The sequence below is a fragment of the Pseudophryne corroboree genome, chromosome 8 (genome assembly GCF_028390025.1).
Source record: "Pseudophryne corroboree isolate aPseCor3 chromosome 8, aPseCor3.hap2, whole genome shotgun sequence".
Lineage (NCBI taxonomy): Eukaryota > Metazoa > Chordata > Amphibia > Anura > Myobatrachidae > Pseudophryne > Pseudophryne corroboree.
Genome location: NC_086451.1, coordinates 2845498 through 2862247, shown reverse-complemented (window position 1 = coordinate 2862247; position 16750 = coordinate 2845498). Strand labels below are relative to the sequence as shown.

General features: G+C 46.7%; 1 protein-coding gene across 1 annotated transcript in view; it reads left to right on the top strand.

The window, feature by feature from the left end:
* Window positions 1-16750, top strand: part of LOC134948065 (deoxyribonuclease-1-like) — a 186248-nt gene that overhangs the window by 9333 nt on the left and 160165 nt on the right. Inside the window, exon 2 of the mRNA XM_063935822.1 lies at window positions 10298-10386. Coding sequence (XP_063791892.1) covers window positions 10298-10386 — 89 coding nt within the window. The remainder of the gene's footprint in view (window positions 1-10297; window positions 10387-16750) is intronic.

The following is a 16750-nucleotide window of genomic DNA, read 5'->3' as shown; positions in this document are numbered from 1 at the left end:
GATATATGTGACAGTCTCTATCATGTCCTCGTGGCCTATTACTTCTCTCCCTGTGAGGAATGTCTCCCCCTGTACCGTGGTGATACCCCTGATATATGTGACAGTCTCTCTCATGTCCTCGTGTCCTATTACTTCTCTCCCTGTGAGGAATGTCTCCCCCTGTACCGTGGTGATACCCCTGATATATGTGACAGTCTCTATCATGTCCTCGTGGTCTAATACTTCTCTCCCTGTGAGGAATGTCTCCCCCTGTACCGTGGTGATACCCCTGATATATGTGACAGTCTCTATCATGTCCTCGTGGTCTATTACTTCTCTCCCTGTGAGGAATGTCTCCTCCTGTACCGTGGTGATACCCCTGATATATGTGACAGTCTCTCTCATGTCCTCGTGTCCTATTACTTCTCTTCCTGTGAGGAATGTCTCCTCCTGTACCGTGGTGATACCCCTAATATATGTGACAGTCTCTGTCATGTCCTCGTGGTCTAATACTTCTCTCCCTGTGAGGAATGTCTCCCCCTGTACCGTGGTGATACCCCTGATATATGTGACAGTCTCTATCATGTCCTCGTGTCCTAATACTTCTCTCCCTGTGAGGAATGTCTCCTCCTGTACCGTGGTGATACCCCTGATATATGTGACAGTCTCTCTCATGTCCTCGTGTCCTATTACTTCTCTCCTTGTAAGGAATGTCTCCTCCTGTACCGTGGTGATACCCCTGATATATGTGACAGTCTCTCTCAGGTCCTCGTGGTCTAATACTTCTCTCCCTGTGAGGAATGTCTCCCCCCTGTATCGTGGTGATACCCCTGATATATGTGACAGTCTCTCTCATGTCCTCGTGGTCTATTACTTCTCTCTCTGTGAGGAATGTCTCCCCCTGTACCGTGGTGATACCTCTGATATATGTGACAGTCTCTATCATATCCTCGTGGTCTAATACTTCTCTCCCTGTGAGGAATGTCTCCCCCTGTACCATGGTGATACCCCTGATATATGTGACAGTCTCTCTCATGTCCTCGTCGTCTAATACTTCTCTCCCTGTGAGGAATGTCTCCTCCTGTACCGTGGTGATACCCCTGATATATGTGACAGTCTCTCTCATGTCCTCGTGTCCTATTACTTCTCTCCCTGTGAGGAATGTCTCCCCCTGTACCGTGGTGATACCCCTGATATATGTGACAGTCTCTCTCATGTCCTCGTGTCCTAATACTTCTCTCCCTGTGAGGAATGTCTCCTCCTGTACCGTGGTGATACCCCTGATTTATGTGACAGTCTCTCTCATGTCCTCGTGTCCTAATAATTCTCTCCCTGTGAGGAATGTCTCCCCCTCTACCGTGGTGATACCTCTGATATATGTGACAGTCTCTATCATATCCTCGTGTCCTATTACTTCTCTCCCTGTGAGGAATGTCTCCTCCTGTACCGTGGTGATACCCCTGATATATGTGACAGTCTCTCTCATGTCCTCGTGGTCTAATACTTCTCTCCCTGTGAGGAATGTCTCCCCCCTGTACCGTGGTGATATCCCTGATATATGTAACAGTCTCTATCATGTCCTCGTGTCCTATTACTTCTCTCTCTGTGAGGAATGTCTCCCCCTGTACCGTGGTGATACCTCTGATATATGTGACAGTCTCTCTCATGTCCTCGTGGTCTAATACTTCTCTCCCTGTGAGGAATGTCTCCCCCTGCACCGTGGTGATACCCCTGATATATGTGACAGTCTCTCTCATGTCCTCGTGGTCTAATACTTCTCTCCCTGTGAGGAATGTCTCCTCCTGTACCGTGGTGATACCCCTGATATATGTGACAGTCTCTATCATGTCCTCGTGGTCTAATACTTCTCTCCCTGTGAGGAATGTCTCCCCCCCTGTACCGTGGTGATACCCCTGATATATGTGACAGTCTCTATCATGTCCTCGTGGTCTAATACTTCTCTCCCTGTGAGGAATGTCTCCCCCTGTACCGTGGTGATACCCCTGATATATGTGACAGTCTCTATCATGTCCTCGTGGTCTAATACTTCTCTCCCTGTGAGGAATGTCTCCCCCTGTACCGTGGTGATACCCCTGATATATGTGACAGTCTCTATCATGTCCTCGTGTCCTATTACTTCTCTCCCTGTGAGGAATGTCTCCCTCCTGTACCGTGGTGATACCCCTGATATATGTGACAGTCTCTCTCAGGTCCTCGTGGTCTAATACTTCTCTCCCTGTGAGGAATGTCTCCCCGCTGTACCGTGGTGATACCCCTGATATATGTGACAGTCTCTCTCATGTCCTCGTGTCCTATTACTTCTCTCCCTGTGAGGAATGTCTCCTCCTGTACCGTGGTGATACCCCTGATATATGTGACAGTCTCTATCATGTCCTCATGTCCTAATACTTCTCTCCCTGTGAGGAATGTCTCCCCCTGTACCATGGTGATACCCCTGATATATGTGACAGTCTCTATCATATCCTCGTGTCCTATTACTTCTCTCCCTGTGAGGAATGTCTCCCCCTGTACCGTGGTGATACCCCTGATATATGTGACAGTCTCTATCGTGTCTTTGTGTCCTATTACTTCTCTCCCTGTGAGGAATGTCTCCCCCCTGTACCGTGGTGATACCCCTGATATATGTGACAGTCTCTCTCATGTCCTCGTGGTCTAATACTTCTCTCCCTGTGAGGAATGTCTCCTCCTGTACCGTGGTGATACCCCTGATATATGTGACAGTCTCTCTCATGTCCTCGTGTCATATTACTTCTCTCCCTGTGAGGAATGTCTCCCCCTGTACCGTGGTGATACCCCTGATATATGTGACAGTCTCTATCATGTCCTCGTGTCCTAATACTTCTCTCCCTGTGAGGAATGTCTCCTCCTGTACCGTGGTGATACCCCTGATATATGTGACAGTCTCTATCGTGTCCTCGTGTCCTATTACTTCTCTCCCTGTGAGGAATGTCTCCTCCTGTACCGTGGTGATACCCCTGATATATGTGACAGTCTCTATCGTGTCCTCGTGTCCTATTACTTCTCTCCCTGTGAGGAATGTCTCCCCGCTGTACCGTGGTGATACCCCTGATATATGTGACAGTCTCTCTCATGTCCTCGTGTCCTATTACTTCTCTCCCTGTGAGGAATGTCTCCTCCTGTACCGTGGTGATACCCCTGATATATGTGACAGTCTCTCTCATGTCCTCGTGTCCTATTACTTCTCTCCCTGTGAGGAATGTCTCCCCCTGTACCGTGGTGATACCCCTGATATATGTGACAGTCTCTATCGTGTCCTCGTGTCCTATTACTTCTCTCCCTGTGAGGAATGTCTCCTCCTGTACCGTGGTGATACCCCTGATATATGTGACAGTCTCTCTCATGTCCTCGTGTCCTATTACTTCTCTCCCTGTGAGGAATGTCTCCCCGCTGTACCGTGGTGATACCCCTGATATATGTGACAGTCTCTCTCATGTCCTCGTGGTCTAATACTTCTCTCCCTGTGAGGAATGTCTCCTCCTGTACCGTGGTGATACCCCTGATATATGTGACAGTCTCTATCGTGTCCTCGTGTCCTATTACTTCTCTCCCTGTGAGGAATGTCTCCCCCCTGTACCGTGGTTATACCCCTGATATATGTGACAGTCTCTCTCATATCCTCGTGTCCTATTACTTCTCTCCCTGTGAGGAATGTCTCCCCCTGTACCGTGGTGATACCCCTAATATATGTGACAGTCTCTATCATGTCCTCGTGTCCTATTACTTCTCTCCCTGTGAGGAATGTCTCCTCCTGTACCGTGGTGATACCCCTGATATATGTGACAGTCTCTCTCATGTCCTCGTGTCCTATTACTTCTCTCCCTGTAAGGAATGTCTCCCCCTGTACCATGGTGATACCTCTGATATATGTGACAGTCTCTCTCATGTCCTCGTGTTCTATTACTTCTCTCCCTGTGAGGAATGTCTCCCCCTGTACCGTGGTGATACCCCTGATATATGTGACAGTCTCTATCATGTCCTCGTGTCCTATTACTTCTCTCCCTGTGAGGAATGTCTCCCCCTGTACCGTGGTGATACTCCTGATATATGTGACAGACTCTCTCATGTCCTCGTGGTCTAATACTTCTCTCCCTGTGAGGAATGTCTCCTCCTGTACCGTGGTGATACCCGTGATATATGTGACAGTCTCTATCATGTCCTCATGGTCTAATACTTCTCTCCCTGTGAGGAATGTCTCCCCCTGTACCGTGGTGATACCCCTGATATATGTGACAGTCTCTATCATATCCTCGTGTCCTATTACTTCTCTCCCTGTGAGGAATGTCTCCCCCTCTACCGTGGTGATACCCCTGATATATGTGACAGTCTCTATCGTGTCTTTGTGTCCTATTACTTCTCTCCCTGTGAGGAATGTCTCCCCCCTGTACCGTGGTGATACCCCTGATATATGTGACCGTCTCTCTCATGTCCTCGTGGTCTAATACTTCTCTCCCTGTGAGGAATGTCTCCTCCTGTACCGTGGTGATACCCCTGATATATGTGACAGTCTCTCTCATGTCCTCGTGTCCTATTACTTCTCTCCCTGTGAGGAATGTCTCCCCCTGTACCGTGGTGATACCCCTGATATATGTGACAGTCTCTATCGTGTCCTCGTGTCCTATTACTTCTCTCCCTGTGAGGAATGTCTCCTCCTGTACCGTGGTGATACCCCTGATATATGTGACAGTCTCTATCGTGTCCTCGTGTCCTATTACTTCTCTCCCTGTGAGGAATGTCTCCTCCTGTACCGTGGTGATACCCCTGATATATGTGACAGTCTCTATCATGTCCTCGTGTCCTATTACTTCTCTCCCTGTGAGGAATGTCTCCCTCCTGTACCGTGGTGATACCCCTGATATATGTGACAGTCTCTATCATGTCCTCGTGTCCTATTACTTCTCTCCCTGTGAGGAATGTCTCTTCCTGTACCGTGGTGATACCCCTGATATATGTGACAGTCTCTCTCATGTCCTCGTGTACTATTACTTCTCTCCCTGTGAGGAATGTCTCTCCCTGTACCGTGGTGATACCCCTGATATATGTGACAGTCTCTCTCATGTCCTCGTGTCCTATTACTTCTCTCCCTGTGAGGAATGTCTCTCCCTGTACCGTGGTGATACCCCTGATATATGTGACAGTCTCTATCATGTCCTCGTGGTCTAATACTTCTCTCCCTGTGAGGAATGTCTCCTCCTGTACCGTGGTGATACCCCTGATATATGTGACAGTCTCTCTCATGTCCTCGTGGTCTAATACTTCTCTCCCTTTGAGGAATGTCTCCCCCTGTACCGTGGTGATACCCATGATATATGTGACAGTCTCTATCATGTCCTCGTGTCCTATTACTTCTCTCCCTGTGAGGAATGTCTTCTCCCTGTACCGTGGTGATACCCCTGATATATGTGACAGTCTCTATCATGTCCTCGTGGTCTAATACTTCTCTCCCTGTGAGGTATGTCTCCCTCCTGTACCGTGGTAATACCCCTGATATATGTGACAGTCTCTCTCATGTCCTCATGGTCTAATACTTCTCTCCCTGTGAGGAATGTCTCCCCCTGTACCGTGGTGATACCCCTGATATATGTGACAGTCTCTCTCATGTCCTCGTGGTCTAATACTTCTCTCCCTGTGAGGAATGTCTCCCCCTGTACCGTGGTGATACCCCTGATATATGTGACAGTCTCTATCATGTCCTCGTGGTCTAATACTTCTCTCCCTGTGAGGAATGTCTCCCCCTGTACCGTGGTGATACCCCTGATATATGTGACAGTCTCTATCATGTCCTCGTGGTCTAATACTTCTCTCCCTGTGAGGAATGTCTCCCCCTGTACCGTGGTGATACCCCTGATATATGTGACAGTCTCTATCATGTCCTCGTGTCCTATTACTTCTCTCCCTGTGAGGAATGTCTCCTCCTGTACCGTGGTGATACCCCTGATATATGTGACAGTCTCTATCATGTCCTCATGGTCTAATACTTCTCTCCCTGTGAGGAATGTCTCCCCCTGTACCGTGGTGATACCCCTGATATATGTGACAGTCTCTCTCATGTCCGCGTGGTCTAATACTTCTCTCCCTTTGAGGAATGTCTCCCCCCTGTATCGTGGTGATACCCCTGATATATGTGACAATCTCTATCATGTCCTCGTGTCCTATTACTTCTCTCCCTGTGAGGAATGTCTTCTCCCTGTACCGTGGTGATACCCCTGATATATGTGACAGTCTCTATCATGTCCTCGTGGTCTAATACTTCTCTCCCTGTGAGGTATGTCTCCCTCCTGTACCGTGGTAATACCCCTGATATATGTGACAGTCTCTCTCATGTCCTCATGGTCTAATACTTCTCTCCCTGTGAGGAATGTCTCCCCCTGTACCGTGGTGATACCCCTGATATATGTGACAGTCTCTATCATGTCCTCGTGTCCTATTACTTCTCTCCCTGTGAGGAATGTCTCCTCCTGTACCGTGGTGATACCCCTGATATATGTGACAGTCTCTATCATGTCCTCGTGGTCTATTACTTCTCTCCCTGTGAGGTATGTCTCCCTCCTGTACCGTGGTAATACCCCTGATATATGTGACAGTCTCTCTCATGTCCTCATGGTCTAATACTTCTCTCCCTGTGAGGAATGTCTCCCCACTGTACCGTGGTGATACCCCTGATATATGTGACAGTCTTTCTCATGTCCTCGTGGTCTAATACTTCTCTCCCTGTGAGGAATGTCTCCCCACTGTACCGTGGTGATACCCCTGATATATGTGACAGTCTTTCTCATGTCCTCATGGTCTAATACTTCTCTCCCTGTGATGAATGTCTCCCCACTGTACCGTGGTGATACCCCTGATATATGTGACAGTCTTTCTCATGTCCTCGTGGTCTAATACTTCTCTCCCTGTGAGGAATGTCTCCCCTGTACCGTGGTGATACCCCTGATATATGTGACAGTCTCTCTCATGTCCTCGTGGTCTAATACTTCTCTCCCTGTGAGGAATGTCTCCTCCTGTACCGTGGTGATACCCCTGATATATGTGACAGTCTCTCTCATGTCCTCGTGGTCTGTTACTTCTCTCCCTAAGAGGAATGTCTCCTCCTGTACCGTGGTGATACCCCTGATATATGTGACAGTCTCTCTCATGTCCTCGTGTCCTATTACTTCTCTCCCTGTGAAGAATGTCTCCCCTGTACCGTGGTGATACCCCTGATATATGTGACAGTCTCTATCATGTCCTCGTGTCCTATTACTTCTCTCCCTGTGAGGAATGTCTCCCCTGTACCGTGGTGATACCCCTGATATATGTGACAGTCTCTCTCATGTCCTCGTGGTCTGTTACTTCTCTCCCTAAGAGGAATGTCTCCTCCTGTACCGTGGTGATACCCCTGATATATGTGACAGTCTCTCTCATGTCCTCGTGTCCTATTACTTCTCTCCCTGTGAGGAATGTCTCCCCTGTACCGTGGTGATACCCCTGATATATGTGACATTCTCTATCATGTCCTCGTGGTCTAATACTTCTCTCCCTGTGAGGAATGTCTCCCCCTGTACCGTGGTGATACCCCTGATATATGTGACAGTCTCATGTCCTCGTGTCCTATTACTTCTCTCCCTGTGAGGAATGTCTCCCCCTGTACCGTGGTGATACCCCTGATATATGTGACAGTCTCTCTCATGTTCTCGTGTCCTAATACTTCTCTCCCTGTGAGGAATGTCTCCTCCTGTACCGTGGTGATACCCCTGATATATGTGACAGTCTCTCGTGTCCTCGTGGTCTATTACTTCTCTCCCTGTGAGGAATGTCTACCCCTGTACCGTGGTGATACCCCTGATATAGGTGACAGTCTCTCTCAGGTCCTCATGTCCTATTACTTCTCTCCCTGGGAGGAATGTCTCCCTCCTGTACCGTGGTGATACCCCTGATATATGTGACAGTCTCTCGTGTCCTCGTGGTCTATTACTTCTCTCCCTGTGAGGAATGTCTACCCCTGTACCGTGGTGATACCCCTGATATATGTGACAGTCTCTCTCAGGTCCTCGTGTCCTATTACTTCTCTCCCTGGGAGGAATGTCTCCCTCCTGTACCGTGGTGATACCCCTGATATATGTGACAGTCTCTCTCATGTCCTCGTGGTCTAATTCTTCTCTCCCTGTGAGGAATGTCTCCCCCTGTACCGTGGTGATACCCTTGATATATGTGACAGTCTCTCTCATGTCCTCGTGGTCTAATACTTCTCTCCCTGTGAGGAATGTCTCCTCCTGTAGCGTGGTGATACCCCTGATATATGTGACAGTCTCTATCATGTCCTCGTGTCTTATTACTTCTCTCCCTGTGAGGAATGTCTCCTCCTGTACCGTGGTGATACCCCTGATATATGTGACAGTCTCTCTCATGTCCTCGTGTCCTAATACTTCTCTCCCTGTGAGGAATGTCTCCTCCTGTACCATGGTGATACCCCTGATATATGTGACAGTCTCTCTCATGTCCTCGTGGTCTAATGCTTCTCTCCCTGTGAGGAATGTCTCCCCCTGTACCGTGGTGATACCCCTGATATATGTGACAGTCTCTCTCATGTCCTCGTGGTCTAATACTTCTCTTCCTGTGAGGAATGTCTCCCCCTGTACCGTGGTGATACCCCTGATATATGTGACAGTCTCTCTCATGTCCTCGTGTCCTATTACTTCTCTCCCTGTGAGGAATGTCTCCCCCTGTACCGTGGTGATACCCCTGATAAATGTGACAGTCTCTCTCATGTTCTCGTGTCCTAATACTTCTCTCCCTGTGAGGAATGTCTCCTCCTGTACCGTGGTGATACCCCTGATATATGTGACAGTCTCTCTCAGGTCCTCGTGTCCTATTACTTCTCTCCCTGTGAGGAATGTCTCCTCCTGTACCGTGGTGATACCCCTGATATATGTGACAGTCTCAGTGCATGTCCTCGTGGTCTAATACTTCTCTCCCTGTGAGGAATGTCTCCCCCTGTACCGTGGTGATACCCCTGATATATGTGACAGTCTCTCTCATGTCCTCGTGGTCTAATACTTCTCTCCCTGTGAGGAATGTCTCCCCCTGTACCGTGGTGATACCCTTGATATATGTGACAGTCTCTCTCATGTCCTCGTGTCCTATTACTTCTCTCCCTTGGAGGAATGTCTCCCTCCTGTACCGTGGTGATACCCCTGATATATGTGACAGTCTCAGTGCATGTCCTCGTGGTCTAATACTTCTCTCCCTGTGAGGAATGTCTCCCCCTGTACCGTGGTGATACCCCTGATATATGTGACAGTCTCTATCATGTCCTCGTGGTCTATTACTTCTCTCCCTGTGAGTAATGTCTCCTCCTGTACAGTGGTGATACCCCTGATATATGTGACAGTCTCTCTCATGTCCTCGTGGTCTAATACTTCTCTCCCTGTGAGGAATGTCTCCTCCTGTACCGTGGTGATACCCCTGATATATGTGACAGTCTCTCTCATGTCCTCGTGTCCTAATACTTCTCTCCCTGTGAGGAATGTCTCCTCCTGTACCGTGGTGATACCCCTGATATATGTGACAGTCTCTCTCATGTCCTCGTGGTCTAATACTTCTCTCCCTGTGAGGAATGTCTCCCCCTGTACCCTAGTGATACCCCTGATATATGTGACAGTCTCTCTCATGTCCTCGTGGTCTAATACTTCTCTCCCTGTGAGGAATGTCTCCCCCTGTACCGTGGTGATACCCCTGATATATGTGACAGTCTCTCTCATGTCCTCGTGGTCTAATACTTCTCTCCCTGTGAGGAATGTCTCCCCCTGTACCCTAGTGATACCCCTGATATATGTGACAGTCTCTCTCATGTCCTCGTGGTCTAATACTTCTCTCCCTGTGAGGAATGTCTCCCCCTGTACCGTGGTGATACCCCTGATATATGTGACAGTCTCTCTCATGTCCTTGTGGTCTAATACTTCTCTCCCTGTGAGGAATGTCTCCCTCTTTACCTCTGTCACTTCTGTCACTCGCTGCTCTGTTGAGTACAGGTGGTACTAATGCCTGAGGCTATCTTGAAAACATGCATTGTTATGGCTCCCTGGGGTGGCGTGTGAGAAACACAGGGTTGAGCCAATAAATTGTTGGCTTCTATTGTGTGCACCGGGCAAGTAGCATAATGCTTCCTCCTAGACACAACCATGTAATGTCCTTTTACTTGACAATTTGAGAATTTGGTAGAAAAATTATTTTTTTTGTCTTTTACTTTTCTTTATCTTTTTGGGCATCCACTTTTCAAAAATCCTCTGTCTCGCTCCAGATTGTGCAGCGATGTGACATTTGCCTCCTCCAAGAGGTCCAGGATCCCAAGGGGCGCGCGTTGTCCAGACTTTTGGGAGCCTTGAACAGGTGACAGGGTACAGGGTGCAAAAGGGTTTCAGGAAGGGAAATTATAGGGCGCGCAGGATTCATCAAAGGGCTTTACAGAGATTGGAAGTAGTTCAGGAAGGGTGTTATAGGGAGTGGAAGAGGTTGATGAAGGAGGGGTTATATACTGTAGAGTGAAAGATGTCCTGAAAGAGGGTTTATATGGATTGGAAGAGGTTCAGGAAGGTGTGGTTGTAAGGAGTGATGGAGTTGATAAAGAACGGGTTACAGCGAGAGATAGAGGTTCAGGAAGAGGGGTTCTATGGAATGGAAGAGATTTAGGAAGGGGGTTACAGAGAGTGGAAGAGGTCCAGGTAGGTGGGTTAAAAGGAGAGAAACAAGTTCAGAAAGGCAGGATTACAGGGGGAGGAAGAGGATCAAGAAGGGGGAATATAGATTGGAAAGGGATGTTGAGTTCAGGGAGAAGAAGAGGTTTAGAAATAGGTGGATATAGAGAGTAGAAGAGGATGAGGAATTGGTGGATATAGGGAGTAGAAGAGGATGAGGAATAGGTGGATATAGGGAGTGGAAGAGGATGAGGAATAGGTGGATATAGGGAGTGGAAGAGGATGAGGAATAGGTGTATATAGAGAGTGGAAGAGGATGAGGAATAGGTGTATATAGAGAGTGGAATAGGATGAGGAATAGGTGGATATAGCGAGTGGAAGAGGATCAGAGAGGAGGCTATAGGGAGAAGAAGAGGTCCAGGAAGAGGTATTATAGGAAGTGGAAGAGGATGAGAAATAGGTGGATATAGGAAGTGGAAGAGGATGAGGAATGGGTGGATATAGGGAGTGGAAGAGGATGAGGAATAGGTGGATATAGAGAGTGGAAGAGGATGAGGAATAGGTGTATACAGAGAGTGGAATAGGATGAGGAATAGGTGGATATAGCGAGTGGAAGAGGATCAGAGAGGAGGCTATAGGGAGAAGAAGAGGTCCAGGAAGAGGTATTATAGGAAGTGGAAGAGGATGAGAAATAGGTGGATATAGGAAGTGGAAGAGGATGAGGAATAGGTGGCTATAGGGAGTGGAAGAGGATGAGGAATAGGTGGATATAGGGAGTGGAAGAGGATGAGGAATAGCTGGATATGGGGAGTGGAAGAGGATCAGAGAGGGAGGCTGTAGTCTCCCTATAGATGTTGAGGAATGGTTATATGGAGTGAAAGATGTTCAGGAAGGGGTTATAGAGAATGGAAGAGGATGAGGAATAGGTGTATATAGAGAGTGCAAGAGGATGAGGAATAGGTGGATATAGAGAGTGGAAGAGGATGAGGAATACGTGTATATAGAGAGAGGAAGACGATGAGGAATAGGTTGATATAGAGAGTGGAAAAGGATCAGAGAGGGGGCTATAGGGAGAAGAAAGAGGTTCAGGAATGGAATTATATGGAATGAAAGATGTTCAGGAATGGGTTATAGAGAGTGAAAGAGGTTGAGGTATAGGGTATGGAAGCTGTTCAGGAAAGACGCTAAGTGAATGGAAGAAGATGAGGAATAGGTGGATATAGGGAGTGGAAGAGGATCAGAGAGGAGGCTATAGGTAGAAGAAGAGGTCCAGGAAGAGGTAATATAAGAAGTGGAAGAGGATAAGGAATAGGTGGATATAGAGAGTGGAAGAGGATGAGGAATAGGTGGATATAGGGTGTGAAAGAGGATGAGAAATAGGTGGACATAGGGAGTGGAAGAGCATGAGGAAAAGGTGGATATAGGGATTGGAAGAGGTTCAGGAAGAGGTGTATATAAGGAGTGGAAGAGGATCAGAGAGGGGGCTATAGTCTCCCTATACATGTTCAGGAATGGTTATATGGAGTGAAAGATTTTCAGGAAGGGGTTATAGAAAGTGGAAGAGGATGAGGAATAGGTGGATATAGAGAGTGGAAGAGGATGAGGAATAGGTGGTTATAGGAGTGGAAGAGGATGAGAAATATGTGGATATAGAGAGTGTAAGAGGATGAGGAATAGGTGGATGTAGGGAGTGAAAGAGGATCACAGAGGAGACTATAGGGAGAAGGAATAGGTGTTATAGGAAGAAGATGAGAAATAGGTGTATATAGAGACTGAGTGGAAGAGGATGAGGAATAGGTGGATATAGAGAGTGGAAGAGGATGAGGAATAGGTGGATATAGAGAGTGGAATAGGTGGATATAGAGAGTGGAATAGGATGAGGAATAGGTGGATATAGGGAGTAGAAGAGGATGAGGAATAGGTGGCTATAGAGAATGGAAGAGGATGAGGAATAGGTGGCTATAGAGAGTGGAATAGGATGAGGAATAGGTGGATATAGAGAGTGGAAGAGGAATAGGTGGATATAGGGAGTAGAAGAGGATGAGGAATAGGTGGATATAGAGAGTGGAAAAGGATGAGGAATAGGTGGATATAGAGAGTGGAAGAGGATGAGGAATAGGTGGATATAGAGAGTGGAAGAGGATGAGGAATAGGTGGATATAGGGAGTAGAAGAGGATGAGGAATAGGTGTATATAGAGAGTGTAAGAGGATGAGGAATAGGTGTATATAGAGAGTGGAAGACGATGAGGAATAGGTGGATATAGAGAGTGGAAGAGGATGAGGAATAGGTGGATATAGAGAGTGGAAGAGGATCAGAGAGGGGGCTATAGGGAGAAGAAAGAGGTTCAGGAATGGAATTATATGGATTGAAAGATGTTCAGGAATGGGTTATAGAGAGTGAAAGAGGTTGAGGTATAGGGTATGGAAGCTGTTCAGGAAAGACGCTAAGTGAATGGAAGAGGATGAGGAATAGGTGGATATAGGGAGTGGAAGAGGATCAGAGAGGAGGCTATAGGTAGAAAAAGAGGTCCAGGAAGAGGTATTATAAGAAGTGGAAGAGGATGAGGAATAGGTGGATATAGAGAGTGAAAGAGGATGAGGAATAGGTGGATATAGGGTGTGGAAGAGGATGAGGAATAGGTGGATATATAGAGTGGAAGATGATGAGAAATGGGTGGACATAGGGAGTGGAAGAGGATGAGGAATAGGTGGATATAGGGATTGGAAGAGGTTCAGGAAGAGGTGTATATAAGGAGTGGAAGAGGATCAGAGAGGGGGGCTATAGTCTCCCTATAGATGTTTAGGAATGGTTATATGGAGTGAAATATTTTCAGGAAGGGGTTATAGAAAGTGGAAGAGGATGAGGAAAAGGTGGATATAGAGAGTGGAAGAGGATGAGGAATAGGTGGATATAGGAGTGGAAGAGGATGAGGAATAGGTGGATATAGAGAGTGGAAGAGGATGAGGAATAGGTGGATGTAGGGAGTGGAAGAGGATCAGAGAGGAGGCTATAGGGAGAAGGAAGAGGTGTTATAGGAAGAAGATGAGAAATAGGTGTATATAGAGAGTGGAAGAGGATGAGGAATAGGTGGATATAGCGAGTGGAAGAGGATGAGGAATAGGTGGATATAGGAAGTAGAAGAGGATGAGGAATAGGTGGCTATAGAGAGTGGAAGAGGATGAGGAATAGGTGGCTATAGAGAGTGGAACAGGATGAGGAATAGGTGGATATAGAGAGTGGAAGAGGATGAGGAATAGGTGGATATAGAGAGTGGAAGAGGATGAGGAATAGGTGGATATAGGGAGTAGAAGAGGATGAGGAATAGGTGGATATAGAGAGTGGAAGAGGATGAGGAATAGGTGGATATAGAGAGTGGAAGAGGTTGAGGAATAGGTGGATATAGGAAGTAGAAGAGGATGAGGAATAGGTGTATATAGAGAGTGGAAGAGGATGAGGAATAGGTGTATATAGAGAGTGGAAGACGATGAGGAATAGGTGGATATAGAGAGTGGAAGAGGATGAGGAATAGGTGGATATAGAGAGTGGAAGAGGATCAGAGAGGGGGCTATAGGGAGAAGAAAGAGTTTCAGGAATGGAATTATATGGAATGAAAGATGTTCAGGAATGGGTTATAGAGAGTGAAAGAGGTTGAGGTATAGGGTATGGAAGCTGTTCAGGAAAGACGCTAAGTGAATGGAAGAGGATGAGGAATAGGTGGATATAGGGAGTGGAAGAGGATCAGAGAGGAGGCTATAGGTAGAAAAAGAGGTCCAGGAAGAGGTATTATAAGAAGTGGAAGAGGATGAGGAATAGGTGGATATAGAGAGTGGAAGAGGATGAGGAATAGGTGGATATAGAGAGTGGAAGAGGATGAGGAATAGGTGGATATAGAGAGTGGAAGAGGATGAGAAATAGGTGGACATAGGGAGTGGAAGAGCATGAGGAATAGGTGGATCTAGGGATTGGAAGAGGTTCAGGAAGAGGTGTATATAAGGAGTGGAAGAGGATCAGAGAGGGGGGCTATAGTCTCCCTATAGATGTTCAGGAATGGTTATATGGAGTGAAAGATTTTCAGGAAGGGGTTATAGAAAGTGGAAGAGGATGAGGAATAGGTGGATATAGAGAGTGGAAGAGGATGAGGAATAGGTGGATATAGGAGTGGAAGAAGATGAGAAATAGGTGTATATAGAGAGTGGAAGAGGATGAGGAATAGGTGGATATAGAGAGTGGAGGAGGATGAGGAATAGGAATAGGTGGATATAGCGAGTGGAAGAGGATGAGGAATAGGTGGATATAGGGAGTAGAAGAGGATGAGGAATAGGTGGCTATAGAGAGTGGAAGAGGATGAGGAATAGGTGGCTATAGAGAGTAGAAGAGGATGAGGAATAGGTGGATATAGAGAGTGGAATAGGATGAGGAATAGGTGGATATAGGGAGTAGAAGAGGATGAGGAATAGGTGGATATATGGTGAGTGGAAGAGGATGAGGAATAGGTGTATATAGAGAGTGGAAGAGGATGAGGAATAGGTGGATATAGAGAGTGGAAGAGGATGAGGAACAGGTGGATATAGGGAGTAGAAGAGGATGAGGAATAGGTGGATATAGAGAGTAGAATAGGATGAGGAATAGGTGGATATAGAGAGTGGAAGAGGATGAGGAATAGGTGGATATAGAGAGTGGAAGAGGATGAGGAATAGGTGGATATAGGGAGTAGAAGAGGATGAGGAATAGGTGGATATAGAGAGTGGAAGAGGATGAGGAATAGGTGTATATAGAGTGGAAGAGGATGAGGAATAGGTGGATATAGGGAGTAGAAGAGGATGATGAATAGGTGGATATAGAGAGTGGAAGATGATGAGGAATAGGTGGATATAGAGAGTGGAAGAGGATGAGGAATAGGTGTATATAGAGTGGATGAGGAATAGGTGGATATAGGGAGTGGAAGATGATGAGGAATAGGTGGATATAGGGAGTAGAAGAGGATGAGGAATAGGTGGATATAGAGAGTGGAAGAGGGTGATGAATAGGTGTATATAGAGTGGAAGAGGATGAGGAATAGGTGGATATATGGAGTAGAAGAGGACGAGGAATAGGTGTATATAGGGAGTAGAAGAGGATGAGGAATAGGTGGATATAGAGAAAGGAAAAGAGGATGAGGAATAGGTGGATACAGGGAGTGGAAGAGGATGAGGAATAGGTGGATATAGAGAGTGGAAGAGGATGAGGAATAGGTGTATATAGGGAGTTGAAGAGGATGAGGAATAGGTGTATATAGGGAGTTGAAGAGGATGAGGAATAGGTGTATATAGAGTGGAAAAGGATGAGGAATAGGTGGATATATGGAGTAGAAGAGGACGAGGAATAGGTGTATATAGAGTGGAAGAGGATGAGGAATAGGTGGATATAGAGAGTGGAAGAGGGTGAGGAATAGGTGGATATATGGAGTAGAAGAGGATGAGGAATAGGTGGATATAGAGAAAGAAAAAGAGGATGAGGAATAGGTGGATACAGGGAGTGGAAGAGGATGAGGAATAGGTGGATATAGAGAGTGGAAGAGGATGAGGAATAGGTGTATATAGGGAGTTGAAGAGGATGAGGAATAGGTGTATATAGGGAGTTGAAGAGGATGAGGAATAGGTGTATATAGAGTGGAAAAGGATGAGGAATAGGTGGATATATGGAGTAGAAGAGGACGAGGAATAGGTGTATATAGAGTGGAAGAGGATGAGGAATAGGTGGATATAGAGAGTGGAAGAGGGTGAGGAATAGGTGGATATAGAGAGTGGAAGAGGATGAGGAATAGGTGGATATAGGGAGTGGAAGAGGATGAGGAATAGGTGGATATAGAGAGTGGAAGATGATGAGGAATAGGTGGATATAGAGAGTGGAAGAGGATGAGGAATAGGTGTATATAGAGTGGAAGAGGATGAGGAATAGGGGGATATAGGAAGTGGAAAAGGATGAGGAATAGGTGGATATATGGAGTAGAAGAGGATGAGGAATAGGTGGATATAGAGAGTGGAAGAGGATGAGGAATAGGTGGATATAGAGAGTGGA